Source organism: Mus pahari, chromosome 7 (genome assembly GCF_900095145.1).
Source record: "Mus pahari chromosome 7, PAHARI_EIJ_v1.1, whole genome shotgun sequence".
Taxonomy (NCBI): Eukaryota; Metazoa; Chordata; class Mammalia; order Rodentia; family Muridae; genus Mus; species Mus pahari.
In genome coordinates, this window is record NC_034596.1 from 81264288 (window position 1) to 81291394 (window position 27107).

At 48.3% G+C, this 27107-nt stretch overlaps 1 protein-coding gene across 1 annotated transcript in view; it reads left to right on the forward strand.

Annotated features, from left to right (window-relative positions):
• Window positions 1–27107, forward strand: part of Ift43 (intraflagellar transport 43) — a 78066-nt gene that overhangs the window by 26148 nt on the left and 24811 nt on the right. The window contains exon 3 of the mRNA XM_021202437.1: window positions 3431–3495. Coding sequence (XP_021058096.1) covers window positions 3431–3495 — 65 coding nt within the window. The remainder of the gene's footprint in view (window positions 1–3430; window positions 3496–27107) is intronic.

The following is a 27107-nucleotide window of genomic DNA, read 5'->3' on the forward strand; positions in this document are numbered from 1 at the left end:
GTAGAGGTCTGTAAGGTGCTCCCAGGGGACAGGCAGAGAGGACTGTGTGAAAATTGGTTTATTTTGAAATTTAATTTTTTTTTCTTTTTTAGTTTTTCAAGACAGGGTTTCTCTGTATAGCCCTGGCTGTCCTGGAACTCACTCTGTAGACCAGGCTGGCCTCGAACTCAGAAATCCGCCTGCCTCTGCCTCCCAAGTGCTGGGATTAAAGGTGTGCGCCACCACTGCCCGGCTAAAATTTAATTTTTAATAGATTTATTGGACTACGTGTGCATGTGTGCCTGAGTGAGTAAGAGTGCCCGAGTGGGTGTGAATCTGTGCACAGGCGTATCCTCCTCCTCTTCCTCTCCCCACCCATCTCTTTTGAGACAGGGTCTCTGCCTGAGCCTGGAGCATGAGCTTTCTTGGCTGGGCTGGGCTAAACCTCAGTGTCCCCCGCCTCCACTGTCTTCAGAGCTGGGGTTAGAAGGGTGACAAGATGGCCAGATTGTTGTGTGCACACTGGGATTTGAACTTTTGGCCTTAGGATTACATCAGCACCTCTCTGTGTAGCCCAGGTTGGCCTTGAATTCCTAAGGCAGCCTCCTAAGAGCTGGCACAGTAAACATGCACCACCCGGCCTGGCTGTAAACTGACTTAAAGCATCTGGGGAGTGGGTCTCAGTTTGTTTCAGAATTTGTCTTTCCCCTGAGACATACTTACACATGGCAAGAAACAAGACAAGGTCCTTTGACTCTGCATGTCATTTTAGTGTTTATAGTCTTGAGTCACCCTGGTTCAACCTGGTTTTCAGCGGGTTACCCTGCTCTGTGCTGTGTGAAGGACTCCCCTCTTTTCCTCAATTCTGGATTCCCAGGACAGGAAATCCAGTTGATTCTTGGCTGTTGTTTGTCTCACTGTAATTCAGGCTACTCTCAAACTTGGAATCCTCCTGCTTCAGCCTCTTAAGTGCTAGGATGAGGGGCACGAATTATCACACCTAATCTAATTAGTTCTGCCTGGCTCCAGTACACTGTGTCTGTGGGAGAATGGAGCCCGGAATACGTGGCTACTTCTTCCAGCCCACAGGTGGGATCGTGAGGTGGAATAAGAGGGGTGGGTGCAGTTCCTCTGTAAATGTTTGGGTGCCCCCACCCCCTGCTCCAGGGATAAACAGCTTCTCTACTTCGGTATCTTAAGTGCCTCTTAAGTGGGATCAACCTGTAGGGTCTCCCCCTGGCTCCATTGCTAGCCTCTAGTATAGAAATCTGGGCTGGGTCTTTTCTAAAGTTCCCCTTACGTTTCCCAAGTGCTCAATAGTGGTGCATTATCCCAGGTATTTTATTCCAGGACTTGCATTCTTCTCAGTCATTTCTAGCAGGATCTGGCTCATGCCACGGAAAGGCCCTGTATGTAAATGGAACATATCTTTGCCAGGCCAGGGCACTGCTACATAGGTAGGAAAGAAAACCTATCATCATGTTAAAACAAACAAACAAACAACAAAACATCAAAAGCATAAAGGCGTTCAGGCATATCGAAAGGGCGTTTTCTTCAAATGGTCCCTGTTGGGCTTTAGAAAGGAGGTCATGATGACACAGGGTTTTGGTCCAGGGGTCAGCAAACCCCATCCTTCTCCTCAAGGTTGGCCCACTGCCTGGTTTTAGAGTTTTCTTTTTGTTTTTGAGAGTCAGCTATACCCGCTTGTCTTAGGATCTAAACTGCTTATTTCAGAGTTGAGTAGTTACAGTGGAGACCCATAAAAGAAAGAGCCCTGTCCTTATCCTTTGCGGAAGTTTGCAAACCCTGTTGTAGCTTGTTTATCCGAACTCCTTTCCAGACTGAGAGCCACAGTTAGAATTTTGTCAAGTTCTTGGAAAAAGAAAATTGATCCTTCAGAAAACATTCCTGGAAGAATGCTGGGTAATTCAAAATAGGAGACACACTGAGCCATCTCTTCCGCTTCAGGTGCTCTGGAGGACTGCTGTTCGGTGGTAGTTTAGTTAGGACATGCTGAGTAGGAATGTGTACAGCATGGTTTCTGAATGTGTTTATCCCAGGTGAGTACTCCTGGCCAAACAGCTTGAGGAAGTCGAACCCGTTGGTGTACGTGTCTATGTCTGCTAAGCAAACCTTATTCTTAAGTCTTAATTTTACTACGTTTATTCTTATAAAATAATATAAAGAGACCATTAAAAGTCAGAAAACGCACGGCAGCACAGGAATGGGAAATTTAAGTTGTCCTCAATTGGGAATCCTTCATGATGTACACACAGCTAATAAACAAACATCAGTGTTTCGAATTCATGGGTCTTTTTGCAAAATCAGATTCCATTCCTACTGTTTTGAAGTATGTTTTTAGTTAATGTGCACTAACTTTGATATTATTTTTATATAGATTTGCGTTGTTTGCATACTGGTTTGTGTATATGCTTTCATCTTACTCAGTTCCTTACTGTTGACCACGTTGGATGTTGCCAAGTGTTTGTTACAAAGAAATGACATTCTGTTCTACTGCTGCCTTAGGGCCGGAGAGATGGGTCAGCAGTTAAGAGCACTGATGGCTCTTCCAGAAGACCTGGGTTCAATCCCCCTAGCACCTACATATGGTATGGGGTGCTAGCATAACTACCTACTCCAGTTCCAGGGGATCTGATGCCCTCTTCTGGTTGTGGTGGGCATTGCATACATGTAGTGCACAGACATACATGCAAGGCAGAACAACTCCCACACATAAAAATAAAAATAAAGAACTATTAGAAGAAAAAACTTGGCTTACTGCCATAATAGGCATAAGCAGGCTGGAGGGATGGCTCAGTTGATAAAGTGTCAGATTCTCAGAGCCCACATAAAAAGCTGGTGTGGTAATGTGGTCCTGTAACCCCTGGGAGGGAAAGACATGTAGATCCTTGAAGCTCATTGCTTGGCCAACATAGCCACATCAGGGAGATTCGGATTCAGTGAGAGACCATGTCTGAAGAAGTCGGGGTGGAGATCAGTTGAGGAAGGGCACCCAGCATCAACCTCGGGGCTCTGTACACGTGAGCACATTCTCCCCCCGCCCCCATAATACATGCATGTACCTCTGCTGCCTATGCACACACACACACACACACACACACACACACACACACACACCCTGGGAATGCAGCTCATTGGTACAGTTTGTGCTTAGCGTGAATGAGGCTCTGGGTTTAATCTCTTAGCCCTGGGGAGAAAAAAAGTCTTGAGTATTTTTAAGTCTTTAGTAGGCATCTGCCAGACTGTCTATTGGGAACAGGGTGCTGGCTTTTACTCCCACCAGGAGGAATGAAGGTACCTGGTTTTTATAGTAAACTAGAGGTTATTTTGTATCTTTACTGGGCAGACTGGGTTTAGGTGGCGTGAACCTGGCACTCTGGTGTTTGGAGGCACAGGCTGCATGACTGTCACTCTGGCTTCTCTCACACAGGCTCCCCCACCGAAACCACCTCGAAGGCAGGGAGGCTGGGCAGATGACTCCATGAAGACGGCAAAGTGAGTATTCAGCTCCTGGGGGGATGGGGGGGGAGGAGTCAGGGTGGGTGCGTTGGTGTGCAGGCGTGCCTGTGTCATCCTTTTTGTAACCTTAATAAGGCAAGTCACACCTGCTTAACATGTACAATATGACTGCTGTTAGATAGACACAGAGTCCTGCATCTGTCACCCAGTCACCTTTAGAATGTTCTTCTCCCATCTCAGCAGGACGCCCCAGTACCTCATAACAGCCCCTTTCCCCATCACCCCTACTCCCCGGCCATGGGCAGCAGCCATTTTATGCTTCTGATTTGCTTCTTCTGAGGTTCATGTCAGTGGGACCCTGATTTCTTCCATCCCTTTTGACTCCTCCCTTGCTTGGCCGACCATTTTCAAAGTTCAGGCATGCTTTGTTCATTTGTCCAGTGTGCCAGAACTGCCTGGTGGTGACTGTGGCTGAACTCTGTATTATGTCTGCTTTGGACACAAATCACTCATTTGTGAAGAAGCAAGCAGGCGTCCCCTCACTGCCTTCTTGGCATCTCTTGTTTACCGCAAGCCAGCTCTAGGAACCGGTAGGAATATTGGTCCAGGATAACTCTGTACTGTCTCATCTTCCTGTCTTCTCTGGAGTTCCTGGAAGGAATAGCCATTCTCACAGGCCCATGGCATCCATGTTTGTGTGAGGCTGTGAATGCTGTGTCCGTCCTCACCCATCTGGATAAGGCTGGGCAAGGTGTTCAGGGTCCTTAAGCCTCTGTTTGGAAGCATCCGTCCAGATGCCTCTGACTGGATGGCACAGGGGCCAAAGCAGCATGATTGGCAGTGTTCTGGAATCACAACCCCATCCCCCGCTTTTCCACAGTTTAGGCCAGTGACCTTCTGGTTCCACGTTGAGAGATGTCAGAGCACAGTGATCAAGAGCCACAGATTCTAGAAATGGAATGCCCTGTTTCAAATCCTCACTACGTTGCGTTGCTGCGATTACAACAGAGTTAATTAAGCTATTTGACTTCTGCATCCTTGTCTCTGCTGCAGGGCTAAAATGGCTCTTACTTCAAGGGCCTGATGTGAGGATCTAATGGGTTCACAGAAGAAAAAGGAAGTCCCTAGGAGGCCTAGGCAGACGCTGGCTGCTGCTGTTGTGATGACTGGCTCTCGTATCCTTGTCCCTTCAGGTAGCTTTGACCACAGGGGTTCTGGCAGATGGTGAGGTATACTGGCTGGTTTTGCGTGCCAATTTGACACAAGTTGGGGTTATCACAGAGATGGGAGCTTCAGGTGAGAAAATGCCTCCATGAGATCCAGCTGTAAGGCATTTTCTCAATTAGTGATCAAGGCAGGAGGGTCCCTTGTGGGTGGTGCCATCCCTGGGCTGGTAGTCTTGGGTTCTGTAAGAAAGCAGGCTGAGCAAGCCAGGGGGAGCAAGCCAGTAAAGAACATCCCTCCATGGCCTCTGTATCAGCTCCTGCTTCCTGCCCTGTATGAGTTCCAGTCCTGACTTCCTTGGTGATGAACAGCAATGTGGAAGTATAAGCTGAATAAACCCTTTCCTCCCCAACTTGATTCTTGGTCATGATGTTTGTGCAGGAATAGAAACCCTGACTAAGACATGAGGTTTATGCTTCTACTCCAGAGAGTCCTTCTAGGTTAAAGACCTTGTTTTTGAAACAGTGTTGGCCAAGCCTGACTTCCAGCTCAATATGCAGCTTTTCTGATTCTCCTGTCTCCACCTCCAAAGCAGGGATTGCAGGTGTGTCCTACCCCACCTGGCTTGCACAGTGGTAGAGATCAAACCCAGGGCTTTGCACACTGCTAGACAAGTACTCCACCAACTGAGCTACGTCCCCAGCGTGACAAGTGATTTTTAGTCTAGAACAGAGCTGGGACTCTCAGGCCATCCAGGATAAGGTCCATGTCTTTGGACCTTTCACAAATGGTTGTCTTGAGCCAGGGAAAACCATCCCTGACATCTTTCTACCACTGATTTGCACATGGATGGCCACATGGCATTTGGTCATCACTTAAAGCCTCAGGCGTCTGATTTAGACGCACCTGGGTGTGAATTCAGATTGCAGCACTGACTATGAGGGCAGTGTACACTTAAGGATGTTACATAGCCCATAAAATAGTGGTATTCTTGGACTGTGGCTGTAGCCTAGTGGAAGAGAGTTTGCCTAGCATGCAGGAGGCTCCAGGTTCTATCCCCAACACTAGAAAAGAATAAAAACCCAGCAGCAGGGCGTGTTTCTTCCCTCTGCATCCAGTCCTCCTGACCCTCTCTCCTTCTCTCTCCCTCTCTGTATTTTTTTCCTAACCACTTCAAAGTAAGTTGTACGTGTTACATTTATCCCTAAAGACTAAAGCTCCTGTCTTCCAGAACAGTCACAGAATCTTGATCACTGGGTCACTGCATAGTTACCTGTAGTATCTAGTATGCACTTTACATTTAATGCCCCTATTTGTCCTTAGAATGTCATTCTAGCTCTGGAATCCAGAGTCCACACGTTATGCTAGTTAGTTCTGTCCCCTCCCTCCCTCCTTCCTTTCCGTTTTTTTTTTTTTTTTTGTCTGTTTGTTTTGAGACAGGGTCTTTATAGCCCAGGCTAGCCTCATAGCCATCCTCCCGCCTCGGCGTCTTAGGTGCTGCAGTTGCAGGCATAGGGTGCCAGGCCCAGCTTCTACCGTTCTTGAACTAAAACAGCTCCCGCTGCTGTGGAACATGGATTGTCCCAGGGGTCCACCCTGCTTGTCTCATAGAGGGTCTTTCTTTAGATCTCTCCCATATTGAAGGTCTGAGGCAAGAACAGGAGATTCTGTGTCCTCCCTCCCACGTCTAACAGGAAGGCCTAACTGAGGATGGCTCTGTGTTTAGGCATCGAGTGTGACCGCTCAGCTCTTTGGGGACCTAGGGCGCTTCCCCTCAGCAGTTCTGTTCCTCTTTGAGGGTGAGCAGTGACTGTCTTCTCCTGGGGCACTGCTGAGTCTGTCCTCCACAGCCTTTGTCCTAGCAGCGTTAGTGTCTGCTAGTGTTTTTGTGTGAGTCAGGATGCTCTAGTGAGTGTTTTCTGTCCTGGGAGAGCTAGGTTCTAATTGAAGATATCAGGCATCTCTAGTAAAAATCTCAGCGAGGCAGATGGCACAGGTAGTGCTAGCCGTGTGACGTCAGAGTGGATGGAGGTCAAGCTGGCTGGATCCGACAGGTGGCGGCTCATGGGGATGTTTGGGATTAAGATCTGGTGTTGGGCGGCTGGTTAGATCAGAGACTGCGTACTGCTAAGTGGCGTGCTTACTTGCAATGCTTTGGGGATCACAGTAGCTGTTGTGCAGTGCTGTGTCTGATACAGTCTGACTACGGTAAGGAATTACTAGGTCCCGGGAGCTCGCACAGTGCACATTCCCACCAGGCTTTCCAGGGACATTTTTCTGGTGTCTAAGGTCAGATGCAAACATGACAAAATTCTCGGTGACAGGCTTTTTCTGGTTGGGTCCACAAGTGAGGATCTGCGCACAGGGAGAGACCCGGTTTCTCTTCCTCTCTCCCACCATGACAGCTCCATCCTTGTGACCTCAGCCCAGCCTAGTACCACCTGCAAACGCCATCACCTTAGGGATCAGGGTTTCAGCAGAGGAAGTCACGGCTGGAGAATAAACAGCTCCTAGCTGTACATGCCTTGTCCGTCCAGTAGGTTCCATCCGTTGAAGGAGGACACATGAGAGTTACAGGCAGCTACATGTCTCCAGTGGGAAGAAGGCGGCTGTGTGGTTCTGGCTAATGAGCACACATGAGATCCCATGATATCTTTGTTTAGTGTGTGAAACATTCGAGACAAAGCAGAGCGTGTGTGGGCCTTGGCCCTGGGAGCTACCGTGTTCTAGAACTCCAAGGTCCAGGACAGGGTTGACTTGAGGAATGGCCCAGGATGGGACATTCCTACCTGTCCCTTCTCCTGGCTTGAAAGCAAGAGCTGTGCCAAAGCCACCATCTTAGAGTCCGCTGCCTGAAGTTGTCTGGGAACTGAGACACTTAAAGAGTGGGTGGGTCTCTGGCATGGCCATGTCCCTAGAGCTGAACACAGGGGCCCCGGAACTGGGAAGGAGAAGAAAGGCCTTCTGACTAAGTTTTGTCTCAAAGTGTCTGTTTTTGGGTTTGTCCCTGCATTGATCTGCAAGGGAATGAGGCGAGTAACGGCCCCTCGGGGACTTTGAGGACTTTGCTCTCAATGTCAGCCGTCATTTTCAATCACCCTCTCCCTCCCAGCCATTAATTTTGGCCCAGGATCATGGGGACTTGTCCATCTATCACTCCTAATTGACACTAAATGATCTGTCAGTTTATTGATGAACGGCAGGAGTGGAATTGTCACAATATATTTTACTTTCCAACAACCCCTCCTGACAATTTTACCTTGTCCATCTCGCTCCGTTCACATAAATCTCCATTGGCCGCTCGCTCCTACTCGTGGGCTGCTCTGGTGCCAGCCACTTCCACACCGGCCGCACGTGTCAAGGACATCAAGATGGCGGGAGAACTGTGTGCTGGTCCCGAGGTTACCCCCTTCCCTCCTCCTCCTCCTTTCTCTCTCTCTTTTAATGGCATAGATGTTCCAAGAATATTAAAGGGCTTCTTTCCTCTCCCTCTATGTCATTGCCATATTGGAGTCTCTACCTTCTTGTTAGCAGCGAGTAGTTAATTCTTATTAGGTTACAGAAGTGTGAAAGGCAAAAACTCACCGGGCTGGAGGGCTCGGCGGTCTGTAAGCACAGCTGCAGGCATAGGCTCCATCCTCATAACCCACATCACCGTGTTACAGCCTGCCCAGCCCCACCGCAGCCTGTTCATTAGGAAGGTGTCAGGCGTAGGTTTGCTGGGGCTTCCCTGCGAGTGCTGTGTGTGGTTCTGCGGATGCAGGCTTGCTATGATCTTCTGCCCTTGGGCCTGCGCCAGGCCTTGTGCTGCCAACACCCGAGGCTGGTCATGCCTGTGAGATGTCTTATCCATCCATCCCAGCTTGCCACTCAGACGGTTCATTTCAGTGCTCCCTGATGTGAAAGATGGGAAATTGCTGGTTTAGACATAGGTACGGATAAACAGCTCATCTGATGAAGATGTACATAGGGATATGGAAATCCCGTGGCACGCAGAGCAGCCTGACAGCATTGCTGAATCCCTCCCTCCTGCAGGAGATCATTTTTGTTAATTGATAAGGACTGTTTTCGTTTATTAGCCACCATGCTGTTTTGTGCCCATCAAGATTAATAATAATTCCTTAATGTTATTTGATATCCAGATCATAGCTAGTTAATTTCACTGTAGCAAAGATGTCTTGGTAGAGTTGGTCTGTAAAAAGGGAAAAAAAAAAATCAAGGCCCACACTTCATTTAGCTGTTACATCTTTTGCTTCTCATTTGTGCTATACCCCTTCCCTTTCCTCATGCCTTTTGATTTCTTTTGCTAGGTAGAGAGCAGAAGGTAAGAAACTTGGCCTATAGAGAGTCCTATATTCTGGATTTGGACCATTTCTTCTGAGTTGTGATGTTTAAGTTGTTTCTTGATCTCTCCATGGCCTTGTTCCAAGGGAGAGTTAGAGCTGGATCTAGCTGCTGATTCTAACTACCTGCACTGTTGTGGTTAGAGTACTTCAATGCATGAAGCCCAGGTGTGAGGAGGCCCAGGTGTGAGGAGACCCAGGTGTGAGGAGGCTCAGGTGTGAGGAGGCTCAGGTGTATGAGGAGGCCCAGGTGTGTGAGGAGGCCCAGGTGTGTGAGGAGACCCAGGTGTGAGGAGACCCAGGTGTGAGGAGGCCCAGGGGTGTGAGGAGGCCCAGGGGTGTGAGGAGGTCCAGGTGTGTGAGGAGGCCCAGGAATGAGGAGGCCCAGGTGTGTGAGGAGGCCCAGGTGTGAAGAGGCCCAGGTGTGTGGGGAGGCCCAGGTGTGTGAGGCGGTCCAGGTGTGTGAGGAGGCCCAGGTGTATGAGGAGGCCCAGATGTATGAGGAGGCCCAGGTGTAAGGAGGCCTAGGTGTATGAGGAAGCCCAGATGTGAGGAGGCCCAGGTGTGAGGAGACCTGGATGTGGGAAGTACAGGTGTGGGCAGGTACAGCTATAAGGAGCGCACTGGTATCCACCTGTTCCGCTTTAATCTGTGACCAACAGTCATGTGTGGCCCTCTACCACACCATCCAGTCAGAAGCCTAATGTGTGCAGTATCCATTGGTGAGAGTTGCTTACAGAAGTGGTTTCAGTAAAGGTTATCATATAGTAGATTTTTTTTTTTTTGATTTTTCACTTCTTACTGAAAATTCTTCTCTGAAGACTTTCTTGTCAATGATTGGATTGTCCAAACCTGGATCCCTGTTGATAACCTTTCGTTTGTAAAACTTCCAACCTATGGAAAGGTATGAATGGTCCAGTGAACACCCCTATCCCTTCACCTGAAGGAGCCCCATGAGTGTGTGTGCCTGTCTGTGAGTGTGAGTACCTGTGAGACTGTGTACCTGTGAGTGTGAGTACCTGTGAGCATGTGTATCTATGAGTGTGTGTACCTGTGAGAGTGTGTGCTTGCGAGAGTATGTACCTGTGAGTATACCTGTGAGCATATGTACCTGTGAGTATATGTACCTGTAAGTGTGTGTACCTGTGAGCGTATGTACCTGGGAGTGTATGTACCTGGGAGTGTGCATACCTGAGAGTGTGTATACCTGTGAGTGTGAATACCTATGAGTGTGTGTAACTGTGAATGTGAGTACCTGTGTGTGTATGTACCTGTGAGCATGATATTCTGTGAGTATATGTACCTGGGAGTGTGAGTACCTGTGAGTGTATGTACTGTGAGCATGATATTCTCTGAGTGTATGTACCTGGGAGTGTGAGTACCTGTGAGTATGTGTACCTGTGAGCCTGTGTTCCTATGAGCCTGTGTTCCTGTGAGCCTGTATAGCTGTGAATGTGTGACTCCTTCCTAGATGTCCAGGTTGCTCTTGTCCTTATTGTTCACCAAGCACCTTGGGGCTGCTGCTGTTTCTCTGCATTGCTAATAACTAGAACATAGTTGCTAAAGATTTTTGTCCATTTTCTGTACTTCTTGGTCTATAATGCTTACACACAGATGCACAGTATATAGTTGATCTGTGAGTGAATTCTGGATATTGTTTTTTGCTCCATAATTAAGAGGGGGCCATGTGCCCCTGAGTCCAGAGAAGAAAAGCCCTTAACTTTTGACTTTCAGCTTTTCATTGATGAACACAATTTTTTTGGTTTGGATTTCAAGAAAAACAAAATAAACTTGGAATCTGTCTTGAGAATTGATTTTGTACATGTTAGTTTTACCTAAAAAAAAAAACAAAAACAAAAACAAAAACAAACCAGAACTGCATGGTACAGGGGAGTCCTGGGCACCAAGAGGAGTTATTTGAGTCTTAGCAGGTTAGTCATCTAAGAGGTGATGAGGGTCCAAGATTGATACGTGCAGACTCACACACACTCACATACACACACACACACACACACACACACACACACACACACGCATGTCCCAACCAATTAGCTGACACCAGGACTCATCTGTATGGCTTTCAGAGATGCTCATGTGAAATCCTGTTTACATATCTGTCTTAACAGTCATGTGCTCTCTCTGTGTCTTTCTGTTTCTATCTCTCTGTCTTTGTCTCTCTGTCTCTGACTGTCTCTGTCTCTGTCTCTCTCTTTCTCTCTCCCTCTGTGTGTGTGTGTTTTCCCTACAGTAAACTTCTGAGAAACTCTAAACTTAGAAAAGATAAATTTTTAGTACATATTTTGTAAGACCCTCTATTGTGTGTCACTCTTCCTGGGGAGACAGGAACAAACATCTACTCACCCCAGGTAGGGGACCAATGGCACACCAAAGTATGAACACCACCAAAATCCAACCAGTGAACCTGTGAATTGTATTGGGATTTTTTGCAAGTGACTGATGGCGAGGGGTGACTTACAGGAACAAGAATTTCTCAAAGACAGCTAAGTCACCAGAGCCCACTCCAGTGTGGGTGACAGATCACAAAAGCTAGAAACTGGAGCACACTGTACCTTGTCCTTCTGGTAGATGGACAAGTTGGAGTGTCTCTTCCAGATAGCTTGACTGGTCTGAGCTTCTACTAGGTGGCTCAGCTAGTTGTCCTGATAGCTCTGCCTTTCTGAGAGTGTCTCCTAGCAATTCTTACTGCTTTTATATGCTTGGAGATGGATGGATGAATCTGGTCAGTTTCAGGAACTTCCTGAAGGTGTTGAGTTGTTTCCAGCCTGAATTTAAAGAGATTTCCAAACAGTGGAATCTTAGATCATCTAGGGCTTTAGGAGCTTTACAGTAGTCTAGAAAGTTTTGTCCCTTTTGCAAGTTGCCTCAGTTTCCTTAACAAAACACCCTCCAAGAGTAAGTTCTATTTTCCTCTAAATGTATCTTCAGAGCCTGGGCTAAAAGATGGGAGAAAACAATGTAGAGAGGTTTTTGTTTAATACATTTAGAAAACTCACAGTCAAGCCAGGCAGCTGACTCAGGTCTATCACTTCAACTACTTGGGGTGCTGAGCCAGGGAACCTGCAAGGCCAGCCTGGGCAGCTAAATGAGATCTTGTCTGAAAATGGAAAAAAGAAGCCAAAGGAGGCTGGCGACACAGCTCAGTGGTGCAGCAGTTGCTTGCATGGCCCCACAGGCAATCTCTGTTCTGCAAAACCTAGCATGAGTAAGCAGACCCACAATTAACCCTAATTAATTTGAATCTACCTGCATCATTTATTGCTGAATATCTGATATATTCAATAGGATCCAAAGATAAGCTAAATAACATCCAGCCTGTGTGCATTGAACTAAGAAGCAAAAAGCAGGGATCCTCTCGGAAGTGGGGCAGGTAGACTGGTGTGTCAGGCATTTCTGCCCTGACCTCCGGCACTCCGTCTGCTGGTTGAGTTCATTTGTTTGGAAGCTGATAGGGGAAGGGTTGAGAAGGGTGGGCTCATCATGGCAGAAGCGGATGCAGGTGAAGGAGGAGGCTGAGCTGCCCTTCCCCACTCAGTCCTGCAGCCTCATTGCAGGGAGAACTTTCCCAAGTCTCTTCCTGATGTTGGGAAAGGCAAGCACTGGGGATGGGCCCTCAGTCCAGCACAGACAGTGGCCCAGGCCTTCTGGGGTTACTTGTTCCTTTTCTGTGGAGGAAAGCCTGGTCTTAATACTGAAGTATAGGCCCTGGAGAGATGGCTCAGTGGGTAAGAGCACTGACTGCTCTTGCAGAGGACCCAGGTTCAATTCCCAGCACCCACATGGCAGCTCACAACTTTCTGTAACTCCAGTTCCAAGGATCCAACACCCTTAGACAGACAGACATATAAAACACTAATGTATATAAAATAAAAAAATAAATAAATAGTTAAAAAACCTGAGTATAAGCAGACTGAGGATTCCAAAAGGAGAGAAGGAGGACATGTGGAGGCTCTGCAAGTTTGCTTCATGCCTTTTTGTTTTTTCCTGAGATAGGATTTCTCTCTGTAGCCCAGGAACTCAATATATAAGCCAGGCTGGCCTCTATCTGCAGTGTAGTGGGATTACAGGTAGGTGTGTGTGTGTGTGTGTGTGTGTGTGTGTGTGTGTGTTTGTGTGTGACAGAACTCTGGGTGAATTATACTTAAATAAGAAACAGCATAGTATAGAATTTAAAAAATACAAAAAGGTGGAATAAAGAATGTAAGTCCTCATTCCTGCCTCCCATCCTAGAAGCAACCACAGCTTACCGTGTGTGCGTTTGTGCACATGCGTGCGCACTCACATACTTACACATACATACAGATACTGGTTGATGTATTTCCCCTTCCTACCCTGACACAAGAGGCAGCTGGACTTTCCTGTTTGGATCTGAGTTCTGTGTCTTACCAGTCTTTCCAAATCTCAGTGTAAGCTGAAAAGGAAAGAGGCCCAGAAAGCAGCTATCATGTGATCCCGGGAAAGTTTCATAGTAGCTTCTAGATGCACACAGGGGTAGGCTAGAGAACAGGTCCAACAAGAACCTCACTCTGTCTTGTGATTTGGGGGGTGGGGGACACTTTCACACACTTCCACCTGGGACAGAACCAGGGATGTTCTGTGCAGTCTGAACCAGCTTGGGGCCCTGTGTAGTGTCACAAAGCCAGTTTGCTGGTGCAGCGCATGGGCATGATGTGACTGTGCGGCTGTCGCCAAGTGCTTCCCAGCTCACAGGGGCATCAAGTAGAGGAAAAGCAAGTGCCTGAACTGAGCTTGTTGTCAGGGAGAGGGCACCTGGATCCCCGTGGTGCGGCTTTCTAAGGCCCTTGGTCCACAGGCCCTTGCCCCAGTGGCTGTGTGCTAGCCCGGTGGACCCAGGGGTGAGTGCCAGCCCTCGCCTCCTTAGCCTGCTACTAGCCCCTCTCTCGTGATAACCTTTTCTCAGCTAGGTTAGCCTTGACTTCCTTGTAATTTGAAGTCCGGCTGTGCTTCTTGAATGAATTCTTCCATGTCCTTTGAAGACTTTGACCTTTAGCCCTTCGTGGTGTCTAGTTTTGCAAAAGTAAAGCTCTCTAGGCACCATAGCGGGTCATTTCCTGGATCTGGGGCTGGGGTTGTAGAGCTGGAGGCAATGCCCCTGGAGATCGGGGACGAAGTGAACAGTCATTGGTAGTAGCCCTTGAACCACGGGCAAAAAGCTGAATCTCCTGTGGAGCATGACTGGTGTCTCTGGACTTTCCCCTCTCTAGAAAGTTCAAACCCGTCCAATCGGAAGAGCCACTTGGGGTCCGCGTGAGGCCCTGCACTGCTGGAGAGCTCACAGACAACCACCACCTTGGGTTCCACATTTTAAAAATAAAGCCATCTCCCTGGTGTAAAACTGCAAAGAAGTCATAAATACAATAAACTTACCCTAGCTACTGCCTCCCCACTCCTGCTTGTCTCTCTAGAGGTGAATTTCCAGGATCCGGATTGTCTGCCAGTGTCCTGGAGTACTTGAGGAGATGCACAGATGCCCCTGACCAGGGACAGTGTGGCAGATGACTTCTGGTTTTGTTTGTTTGTTTGGTGCCGTGGAATGCAGCTTGTGTGAGAATGAGCATGAGGAGTCTCAGGTTTGGATCTTTCTCTGGGCTAGCGATAGTGTGGAGCTCTTTGGAGATCCTGGGTGACAGCGGGAGTGCAGATCCAGGTCCACTACAGGATTGCAGTGGAGCACCCGGGATGCTGCAGTGTGCTGTGCTAAGCTCTGCACTTCCGTCAGGTTGGGGTGTTCTCTGCATCTTAACACCTTTACTGAGAAATTGAGGACTGTCTTACAAAATGTGTGTATACTTGCATATATATATATATATATATATATATATATATATACACACATACCACATATAAAAATTTAGAGAATAATTTAATTTTAAGCATACTGTGTTCTGTACCTTGCCTGTCTATTATTATATTTTCTCTTAATGGTAATTGCATCTTGAAGATCTTTAGGGCTTTTTCCTTTTCCGTTCTCTTTCTTCTTTTTTGGGGGGGGTAGTGGGGGCTGACTACTGTGGATATCACAATCATTCTCTGGGCTTCACCACCTTCCAGTGTTTTGCCATGTGGCACTTGGTATGGTACCCTTGCCTATGGTAGAGCTCATCAGACATTCCCAGGACTCTATTGATACGCGTCTTCTGTGTCTGCGCTTGTGTGTGACTAGAACAGCAAGGCCAGCAGGCATAGCCATAGCCTGTCGTCTTATTAGAGCTGTGCTCCGGCCAGCCCCTTGCCCTGCAAAGGAAGGTGAGCTGGAAGGATGCAGTCTTCACTGAGCCAAGGCCCTACTAGACCTGCCATTAACAGGCTTAATTAGGCCAGTCATTAAGTTCAATTAAGCATTGGAAGCGACTGTCCCTTCCAACCCTGTAGTGCCCTCCAAGAGCTGGATCTGCTCCCAGACAGCCAGTTTGGGCGCTAGGCCGTTAGACCCTGGGGCTCTAGCAGCCCATCTCTGTTTCTGAGGTTGTGACTCCTGTGCTAAGCCCAGGCTACAGTAGCCCAGTGTGAGGTACTGAGAAAGCGTGCTAACACGGCCAGGCATCTGTTTGCTGAGCCTGCTGACTGAGCACCAGCCCTCTGCGAGCCCCTCCCATTCCTGTGTCTGTAATGGGAGCCAGCATCCACCTACACTCTTTGTCTCTTCCTTTCCTCACCATGTGGTCTTGGTCACATCATGTGCATTCTTTGGCCTACGGTTCCCTGAGGAATTGGACTAGATGGTCACGGCACAGAGAAATGGCTCAGTTGATAAAGCTTGCCTTGTAGGTATGAGGACTTAAGTTTCAATCCCAACACCCATGTTAAAAAAAGCAGAGTACCATGGCGCACGCCTGTATTCCCAGTGCCGGAGCTGGAGGCAGGAGCATCTTTGGGCTTGCTGGCTAGTCTGCGTAGCCTAATGGATGAGCTCCATGTTCCATGAATGCCATTTGCATGTATGTATGCACATGTGCCCAAACACTAAACATGTACTTGCATGGGAGCACACCTGCAGGAACATGCACATGAACACATACATAAGCACACAGGAACTGGACAAACTCACGGTTTCCCTTCTCAGCTGTATCATGGGTTAACTCTGGGAAGTAAATCCCATGAATCCACACACACCTTGGAGGAGGGAAGTTAGAGGAGACTGAGCCTTGAGCCTTCTTATCAGTAAGTGAGGATGTTTTAAGGAAAGGCAGTGAGTGGGATGCAGGTCCCTAGGCGGGTCCTGTGGAGGCTCCGATGGGTGGCATGGCTCTGAGCCTGCAGATCAGCACCCTTGGCTTTGCTTCTTAAGTTTCATTAAAATCAAGTCTTGGGCTGTAGCTGAGGCTCAGGAGTAGAGCACTTGCTTAGCATGTGTGAAGCCCTGGGTTCAGGGTTTAGTCCCAATACAACCCATCAATACACACACACACACACACACACACACACACACACACACACACNTACACAGACCGAGTAGGTTGTACCTATGTCCTTAGAAATACACACACACACACACACACACACACACACACACACACACACACACAGGATCTCTGTTGCCTCTGTGCCTCAATCCACCAAAACATACATACACACACACAAACACACACACACACACACACACAAACACAAACACACAAAGGATCTCTGTGCCTCTGAATGCCCAAGTGAGCACCTAGCACATTTCCTAGCTGCCTGCTCAGACCAGGTCATTAAGGACCATGCATTACTGCTTTGAAGTGAATCAGGTGATGAAAGTGAGGCAGGATTGGGCCTTCTGGGCTCAGGCCAGGTGTGTGGAGGCCTGAGTTTACCGTGGTGACTTTAGAATGAGCTATGGTGGGAGCTAGAACCCAGGGTAGCCCAGGGCTGAAAAAAGAGCCTGGCGCTGCAGGCGTGACTTCAAAGAATGGGAACCAACACTCACCACCTCACTGCTGACATCAGGGTGTGTGTGTGCCAATGTCTGCGGGTGTATCTGTGTGTGTGTGTGTGTGTGTGTGTGTGTGTGAGTGTCTGTGGGTGTATCTCTCTCTCTGTGTATGTGTGTGTGTGTGTGTGTATCAGTGTCTGTGTATCTGCATATGTGTGTGTGTTCTTAATGCACCATACTATTCTCTAGTGGGCACCAGCCAGTGTCCTGCAGTTTAGCTTAGTTCTGATACTATATACTTGAAGTGAGCATCAAATCCTACTGGATGAGGGCTCAGCCCCACAGGATTGCTCACCCCCCACCCTCTATATTCATACCCTGTGCCAGCTGCAGGCCTCAGTTGCTTCTTGATTAAGTAGCTATATAAGTCTTGGGTTCTCACTGCTTCTTCTCAGGGTTCAAATACTCTCCTAGGGAAGCTCACAGAACTGAGCCAAACACTTCACTTGCTATTGCCAATTTGTTACAAAGCATATTTAAAAAAAAAAATTATAAGCTGGGTGTGGTAGCACATGGCTTCAGTCTCAGCACTCAGGAAGTTTAAGGCCAGCCTGGTCTACATAGTACATTCCAGGCCAACCAGAGCAGTGAACCCTTGTCTCAAGAAAATTTGTATACCTTTTCATTACTCTGTGTGTGTGTGTGTGTGTGTGTGTGTGTGTGTGTGTGTGTGTGCGCATACCATGGCACAGCTGTAGAGGTGTAGATGTCAAAGGATGATAACTTTGAAGAGTTAATTTTCTCCTTCCACCATGTATATATACATCCTGTGGCTTGGTGGAAAATGCCTTTATCCACTGAGCTATCTCACTGGCCCACCAAGCATCTTTGAAAGGAGTCAAGTGAGCAGCCAAGTGAAGGGCTAGAGAGCAAAGGCAGGACTTCTCTCTTGATGAAGGTGGGGTGAGCTACCTGCCTGTCACTAGCCTGGCAGCTCTCAGGGCCTGCTTCTCTTGGGTCTCTATGGAGCCTTTAGTACATAGCCATGGCCATCGACAATGACCCTTCCCCTGCAGCTTCTCTCCCCTCCCAGACTCTGAAGTCAGGCACAGGGAGGTTGGGGGACAGACATCCAAACTTCCAACCCTTCGGTCACACAGGCTGAAGGCAACTCCTTCAGCCACCAGTGCTCCCTCCTGGGTCTCTCTTAGCCTCTTATTTTCAGTCATCCCATTACTAAACAAACAAGACAAACCCTAGAAACCCTCCACGCCTCAGGCCTCAGGGCTGTGTGCTAGGAAACCCAGTATAAGCGCGTCTCATGGTGGCCCAGACACCTTGCTCTGAAAGGCTGTCTCTGCCCTTCCTTTTAGCGGTGTCTTCTCTTTAGGTGAAAACAGAGTTGTAAATGGAGTATGATCGTCTTTTTCTTCTGAGTTTGAGACTGTCTCTAGCAGCTGTTGGCCACGTCTCTCATCTGTATCTTGAGACTTCGAGCTCCCCCATACCCATTTCCAACCTGGATTTCTCTTTAGAGCTAGCGTGCAGAGTTATAACCGATTGTGGTTGTTTCTGTACTGTATATACCTTCTGGGCCACGAGCAGTTCACACCTGCCGTGGAGTGAGCTGTGTACTTGGGGTTGTTGTCACTACAAGCAATAAGACCCCATCCTCAGGGCAGACACAGAAAGGTGTTTGTCTCAAAAGTGAGAGGACTAGGGCCTACAGCCGCATTGCACTGGCATGGACCAAGCCCATCGAGCTCTCTGCCCCACTGTCTGTAGTGTGTGGTTGTGTTGTGTGAAGCGGGTATTCTCTTTCAGATCTGCTTCGTGCCCCCCCCCTTGCTCAGATGGGGTGACTCCCTCCCCACAGAGAGGCTACAGAATGGAAAACTTTTTACTTTTTTTTTTTTTTAAAGATTTTTTTTTCTTTTCGGGAGATAAACTTTTTTAAAAGATGTATTTGTTCTATGCATATGAGTACACTGTAGCTGTCCTCAGACACACCAGAAGAGAGCATTGGATAGCATTACAGATGGTTGTGAGCCACCATGTGGTTGCTGGGTTTTGAACTCAGGACCTCTGGAAGAGCAGCCACTCCTCTTAACCACTGAGCTATCTCTCCAGCCCCCCAGAATGGAAACTTTTAGTTGGGCTTATTGTTTTCCTGGTAGAATTGGGGTTGAGTCAAGAGGAGGGAGGGGATAGCTTTGGAGTAAGTGCTAGGCTGGTTTCTATGCTCTCACACTAGCAAGCTGCTCCAGAAGAAACTAGACTGTCAAATTGTAAACACTGTTGTGAGACTGTGTGGTAGCTCTCATCTACAACTGCAGCACTGAGGAAGAAGAAGCAGGAGGATTATCCTTTTGAGGCTATGGTGGGCTACACTGCAAGAACCGGGTTAGTCACATTTAATCACGTGATGTGTGCTCTATATAGAGTAAAAACAAGTTCCCCTAGTTCTAAAAGCTGGAAAAAGTGGAGAATCCTTCAGAAAGGATTTAACATGTCAAAGCCAGGAAAGGTTGCTCTTCACATAGGAGTAAACTGTAGAGGCTGGAAGGAAGGAAAGGAACTGAGAGGCTGGGAATATAAAGCTGGAGGTAGGAATGGGAGCAGGGCACACGTTACAGAACCTTGGAGGTCAAGTCCAAGTCCATTTTGTTTACAAAGCAGCGGCCAGCTGGGGTGAGGCCAGCCGCTGGATGGAGTGTCCACAGAGTCATGAATCTGTAGACCCAAGGGCAGGCTGCTGGGTACTCAGCTGAGAGCCCAGGTGAATTCAGTGATAGGCAGCAGGAGCAGGAGATGCTGGGTCCCCAGAGACAAGGGGCATGAAGTAACTAGCTAGTAGTTATTTAATAGTTAATAAAGATAGACACAGATAGCTGGCAATGTGTGGACTCGGATCTGGTTTGAGAGAAAAATCATCCCTGCAAGGAGAAACATCCTGTAATGTTCCTGTCTGCAAGGATAATTGTGTCCATGGCAGCAGCTACTTCTACCCACTGAGTACTTCCTGACTACCAAGTATAGTCATGCACTGTGTAAAATGCAGTAGTCAACAGCGGACCTCAGGCTCCTCAGTGGTCCCCCAAGATGATATCATTTAGTGGCATATAGCTCACTTAGGCTAAATACACACTGTGATGTGCATATGATGATACTGTCTCAGCATAGATCTCCTTCCTTAACTGATGGGCGAGTGGACTGTGCCCAGTACTGTGCCTGAATTGTGGTACTTGATTCCAGGAACAGCCCTGTGGTAGAGAAGGTGGTATTTTCCCTATTTGCAGAACTCCCCCAAGAGCACACAGCTAGAGAACGATGAGTCACTGGTTCAAAGTTCCGTCTTAGTCTGTTTCAGCTGCTCTAACAAGACACAGTAGACCAGGTTATCTGCTCCTCCACACACTGGACCTGAGAGTAAGAGGCGGCAGCTCCTGGTGAGAGACGCCATCTGCTTCCAAGATGGCGCCCTGTGACTGTGTTCTGTGGTGGAAGGGTAGAAGGACCTAGTGAGTTCCCTCCGGCCTTTTCCCAGTGTGCTAATCCCTCTGCCCGATGGATGGTCCGATGGTCCGTCCGAGCAGCCCTGAAAGCCACACCTCTCTTAGCCACTGCTGCACCAGGTGTTAAGTTGCAAACCTTGAGAGCCGCTCGCATTCATCTCAAGTTTCGGGGAAGACTCACATTCGAGCCTCCGACTTGTCCACACTCAGAATCTCTGGTTTCTAGCGAGCTGTATAAATCAAGGCTGGAGCTGCCTGGCTTTGGAGTTTAAGAGGATTCAGTGGGCCTGTGCAGACACCCTTCTTCCAGACTCGTGGCAGGATGGTGGAACTGGTGGGTGGGTTAGAAGCGTCATCAAGAGAAAGTCAGACTTCTCCATGCGAGTGACAGTGTTGTCCCTGCAAATGAGACTGGAAGGGGACAGTTTCCTCCCTATACTCCCAGTCTCCCCCATTAAAACCATCTCGTCTCCCCCTTCCCTGCTTCCTGCCCCTCCACATTTATTTGGGTCTCCAGACAAGCATGTTACACTGTCTTGCTTGACATTACCAGGCAGGGCTAAGCCAGGTGTGGAGTGGGGGCTGCTTGGAGGCTGTCAGAATAGAGACTCTTCCCAGCAAATGGGACGTGTGTCAGGGAAGGCAGGACTGGAGTCCTTTAACTCAGGAGAGCCCTGAGCACCAGAGGAGGTTAAGTGGCTTGGAATTACAGGATCTTACAGTTAGAAAGGCTCTCGAACATCACCTTGCCCCACTGCCCAAGGTCATGCAGCTAATTAGTATAATGGAATGTGCCTCCAATCCTACTGCCGTGCCCATTCTCAAACCTTGAGAGCCGCTCACATTCATCTCAAGTTCATGAAAAGGCCACACGCTGTACTATTTGAGCAAGAGCTAGGTGCTTGGAATAAAATCGTCTTTATTGCTGTCCTCTAGGGCCCTTGCAGAAATGAGATGTTGATCCTATGAAGCAATCTTACAAACCAAACCAAAAAAAAAAAAAAAAAACTTTCAAGGAAAAAGTTATGTCCCCTGAGCCAGCCAGGCTGAGCTAAAGGGAGACAGGTTGCCTTGTAGTCTGAGCCGGAAGCCAGGAGGGACTGGTGAGTGACGCCAGCCATTGGTTAAAATTCTCCTGACAGAAGTGGTCCCCTTGTTCTGCCTTTGATGGGTTCGTGCTCTCAGAAATAAAGTGCGGCGGTGAACATCACACCTTCCTCTTCCCTTTGCTTTTCAGTCCTCTACTAAGAAGTAACCGAGAGCAGTTTTATTATGAGCTGTTGCAGCTTGGCCACATGTGCACAGGAAACAGCTTTCTCACAAAGCCTCCAGTCCACTGATCTGGTGGCCTGCCACAGATTTTACTTTAGGGCCCATCCCCTCACCCAAGCTGCTTACTGGTGTCTTTGCTAGAGTTTGCTGGTGGTCATTATGTAAGAAGTCATGTTTTCAAGTGTCAGGGTGTCCTTGGCTCATATCTGCCCTCGATACACCTGGGGGTGCTCTGAGTTCTCCAGGAAGCCACCGCACACAGCCCTGCTACTCCTCTCGTCTCAAATGTTGTAGCTACAAGGGGGATGCAGGAGTCTCAGGACCCTCCCAGTACACATCTCATTACTCAGGCCAGATGGGGTCTTTATGGACTTCTGGGGGTGAGTGTAGGATATAAAAGAGGAGTAGAAAAAAAAAGCAACGGGTTAGTGAGGGAGGAAATCTTTACAGGTCTTTGTGGTAGCACAGACACCTCAGATTCCAGCACTTGAGAGGCTAAGTCAGGAGGAATTCAAATTCAAGGCCAGCCTGAGCTATATAGGGAGATTCATCCCAGAACAAAACAAAACCAGATAGCAAACAGAAGAGAATTGAAATCAAGGTTTCTGGAAACACTGAGAAGTTGACCTCTAACTTGGGGAGCCCTGGTTATTTCTGGCCTCAGCTGGGTAGCCTTCTCCGCTCGGGCTCCACACAGCTGTTTCCCCAAGGCTGGACTCATGCCTGGGGGCTTTATCTTTTCCTTTACCTTTCTTCTCTGATCATCCAGTGACTGAGGCTCACCATGCCCGCTGTATTCCTTTAACATGTCTCCAGCCCTGCGAACACCCACTCCCAACATAGAGTACACTGGAGGCTCAGACTCTTGGCAGACTGTAGTATGTAGCTAACCTAAATATAAAGCATATATTCTTTAAAACTGTGTTTTTATCTTTATGGTCCTCTGATTGGTGATACTCTCTTCCCATTGAAGATGTAGGCTAAAGGATAAGTAAGGAGCCTTTTTTTTTTTTTTAAATTTTATGAATGTGAGTACACTGTTGCTGTCTTCAGGCACACCAGAAGAGGGCATCAGATCTCATTATAGGTGGTTGTGAGCCATGTGGTTGCTGGGATTTGAACTCGGGACCTTTGGAAAAGCAGTCAGTAATCTTAACCACTGAGCTATCTCTCCAGCCCAAGGAGCCTTTTTAAAAGGAAATATGGTGCAGGTGTAGAAAATGTGCAGCTGTAGTAGAAATCGAGACAGTGCTGTCTGATGTGGGGAAGCTTGAGAAACTGTCTGCCTTAAGTCCTCCTGCTGAATCTCCATCCTGCCTCCTGCAGCAGCAAAGGAACCTCTTCCATTTCCGCCTCTGCTGCTGCCGAACTGCAGAGAGCAGGGTGAGCTGTGGGCTCTCTGCAGAAATCCAGCTTCTGTGTTGGCTTGACTGACTTGAGGGGAGCCCAGGACCCAATGAAGGTTGATTTCCATCTCAGCATAGTTGGTCCCCTCTTGAGCAAGCCCGCCTGCCGCCCCTGCCAGCTCCCATACCTTCTTTATGTTCAGTCACTACTTAGCTGCCCACTTTGTCTGGCCTCATGCGGCCCTGTCATGGATCTGGCCTTTCCAACCCAAGAGCCTTCCTGTGGCGTCACTGCCTGCCTCTCACTGGGCAAGCTCTCCAGGAAGCCTGACCACAGTGGCTGGCTCCCTTTGAGTCCCTCCTTGGCATTTTGCATCTATCCGTCTCCCCGTCCAGTGAAATTTGGAGCATAGAGCACACAGCACCAGCCTGAGCGGTGCCTGTGAGGTCCTAGCTCTGTACCAGCAAGCTTTGGGCCTTCTCTGGGTCCCTGTCATCTCCATGTCAAACTTAGCGGTCACTAATCAGAGTGGATGACCATGGACTGGCTGTCTTAGGCTTTGCAGTACGAGCTTATGGAGGATTTCATGCTGTTTCTATAATGTTCTTGTTTCCTACCAAAGTAGAACATAGAGAACAGAATTCCCCCAGCTCCCAGCTCCTACCTAGTCTATAATTGCAGTCCAGTAAAGGTTTCCCGAGTACTATAATGCTTAGCTGAAGGTCCTAAGGTACAGACTCCAAGCCCTAAGCTACTTTTCCCTGCAGCAGACACATGCACATATTTATATGGTTTCAGCTACTGAAACTGTTGCTGTGTGTTCTAACGACTTTTTCTTGCTGCCTTGTTAGAATCCTTACAACAGTGTTAGTTTTAATCTTCCCAGCAGGGGGCAGACTTCATCCAGGAATGGCTGCATGATTCTCTGTCTCATCCAGAGGACAGAGTTTATGCACAGACAGGACTGGAATGCAGTTTTCATCTCTCAACATGATACTTGATGATGAACTATTCTTACACAAACTAGATAGGATGCAATGTGACCTAGAACCACACAGTGACAAAATTTGGATACTAGGGAATTCTTACTCATCTTTAAAAGAAGTGACAAAGGGTAATACTAATCTTTTTGGACACTATACACACAGATGACTGGAGCTAGGCCCTGAGGGATGGAAGACAGGCACTTGCTCTTTCAGAAGAGACTTGAGTGAGAAATCTGCTGGCTTTTCTCGGGAATTTTAGGTATGGGGGGGGGGGAGCTTAGAGCAGAGACTCAAATGTTCCATTCATTACCTGGTCCCGAGTGGACGGTGTGGTCATGTTTACAGTGGCGACCTCGCCTTCCCCTTCGATCTCCATCGTGATGGCCCATTTGGAAGGGCGTATGCGTTAATACGTGGAAGCCTTGGTTTGGGGATCAGAGAGAAAGGGCCTTCCTTCACTCAGGCCTGGCTGAAAGTCGCCTCTGAGCTTTCAGAGGTGTTGGGGAGGTGAATTTTTTGTTCGGACATTTTATTTCATTTTATCTTATTTTATTTTTGGAAACAGAGTTTCACGATGTCTGGCCTTGAACTCACTCTGAAGACCAAGGCCTCAAACTCATAGAAATCCACCTGCCTCTGCTTCTTGAGTGCTGGGATTAAAGGTGTGCACTACCACTCCCAGCAGTTCTGAGGTTTCTGTCGGGCATTTTTAACCATGAGGCCAGGACACTTTGTAGGAAAATGGCATTTTGGTTGCTTCCTTCCACAGGAGGACATGTTGGACTTGCATGTAAACTGCAAGGAGCTGTAGCCATTATGTCTCTCTAATTCTCTTCTATGAACTTGGTCCCTGCTGTAGAATCTCATCTTTTTTGCATGGAGCCATGTGACTTTAGCGTCGTCTAGCCTGCAGTGGGTTACAGTTGTCCTTGTGTGCCCAAACTCTTCACTCTGCTTCCTAGATTAGGCGCAGTGATTTGGGGGATGTACAGGAGGTCTGGGGTCCATTTGGCTTCAAGGACACTTCTCCCCATTTATCCCAGTTATGTCCCCTGCTAAACTAGGTTAACGGCGTCTAATTAACCACCGAACATCGTCGTGCTGCATAAAGATAGAGTCCGCTGTCCTCTGAGCCCTGGTGCTTTATCTCCATTTACATCTCTGCGGGGTTCCATTCGGCAGAGAGGCTCTTCCCAAGAGGCTTGCATTAGGGCTTTGTCTGGTGGCAGAGGAGACCCAGGTTGCTTTGGGGGGCCTCACCCTCAGCTTCTGGCAGTGTCTGCAGGTTGCCGTCATAATCACTTACGGTCCCTCATATGTGGTCCTTATTTTGATCGTTGTGGCCAGCCCAAGCCCTTGATGTATCAGGCCATCGAGGACAGATAGCTGCAGGAGTGTTGGAGAAATGAATCAAGTAATGCACACAGAGGTAGGTAGACCCTCATCTGAAGAGTCACCCAGGGGTGATTTTTAACTCCATTGCGCATTCTTTTCCATGGAGCCCCAGAACGAAAGCAGGAGAACCCAGAGTCCTTGGATTTCCTGTGGCTGCAGTCATGCAATGTGACAGAGGTCATGCCTGTCCTCAGCCAGCCCAATAAGCAAAAAGGGAGGACGGGGGAAGAGAAGGTGACCTAGCCCAATAATACCCCCACCCCCACCTCCATCACCGCCATATTACAGAGTGTGTAATAAACCACCGGATTGTGAGACTTGGCAAAGCTGTAGCCCTACTGTAAGTTCAAAGCATGTTTGTCCCATGGAAGATATTAATTGGTTCCTAGCAGGGGGTATAGAAGGGGCATATCTGCCCATATAGAGCTGCTCTTACCATATGTGCATCCTTGTCAGGCAGGGGTTAAAAGCTGAGCTTTGGAGTTAGCCGGCTTGGCTTACATTCACACCTGCTGCTCTCCAGGTGGGCAGCAGAAAGCTGGGAACTTTACATCTGTGAGCCTCAGCCTCTCAGTTGTGCAGTAGAGTGAATAAGAGTGCTAAGGGGTTGTTCTAGTGCATCACGTGTGTGTTCTAGTGCATCACGTGTGCTATATGTACTGCAGTTCCTAAGTTAAACATTGCTATTGCCCCGTGTCCCACAGCCCCAAAGCCAACTCTCACCTCTCCCGAGGACCGTGAGGCTTCATCAAGCTGAACAGGGCAGAGACACAGATATGAAGACCAGGAGGAGACTGGGCTTTAGAGGAAGTGGTGGCAGCAGGTCAGCAGTTAAGCACTTCTGTCTGAGAGGCCAGCATTGGGAGTCCAGCAGCTCCTGGCCCAGTGTTTCAGCGGTATGCTAAGGGCCACCACAGATGGCCAGGATCTCTCCCTTTGCTGGCTGACCAGACATGCTTCCTCACCACTGTTGCCATGTATGCAAGGTGGCAGCGGGGTGGGGTTATTTCTTCTAGTCCACAGGCAAAGCTGTATTCTGCAGAATGGCCAAAGCAGGCAGCAAGTGATGGAGAGGCCTCTCAAAAGAAACCTGGCATTTGATTAACTCTTCAGAGTGCCAGCTCAGCAAGCTCCATGCTTTTATACTTTGCATACTGAGTGAGCACCTCTGGTGGGTCTGCATTGCCTGGCCTGCCGTGGTGGTGAACAAACACCACGGACTCTGAGTGAGTCCCGGAATGGGAGCTTTGCTTTGAGAGCTGTTTGGGCTCCCGGCCATTTCTTCTTCATTAACACTTGTGGTGGAAGGCGGGTGTGTGGTTTGCTGCTTAGCAGCCATGCAGTCCAGCCTCATATCTGAAATACAGTTGTGACTCCCGTAACCACTGCATAACTGTTTCTAGAAATTACTACCAGGGGTGGGGTGGCAGGACTGGCAGTTCTCCATTGAGAAAGTTTTGCGTGTGATTTCGTTGCCTCCTGTGGTTAAGAGCTACCTGTTTGGAGGATTATCTGTAGGCAGGGGCAGTACAAAGGACTGTGTGCACAGGAATCCAAACAGATGTGAGGGTGCCCCGGGGATGCTGGCTTGTCAGCTGAGGCAGTGTGTCTGCGACTTGGGGTGAAAATCAGAGAAGCAAAGTCTAGTGTCAAGCTCATCGCTAACTCGCTTTGTTGAGCATGAGGCCCATGGCTTCAGTGTCCAGTATCCTTGAGCGTCATTGGTTACTGAAGG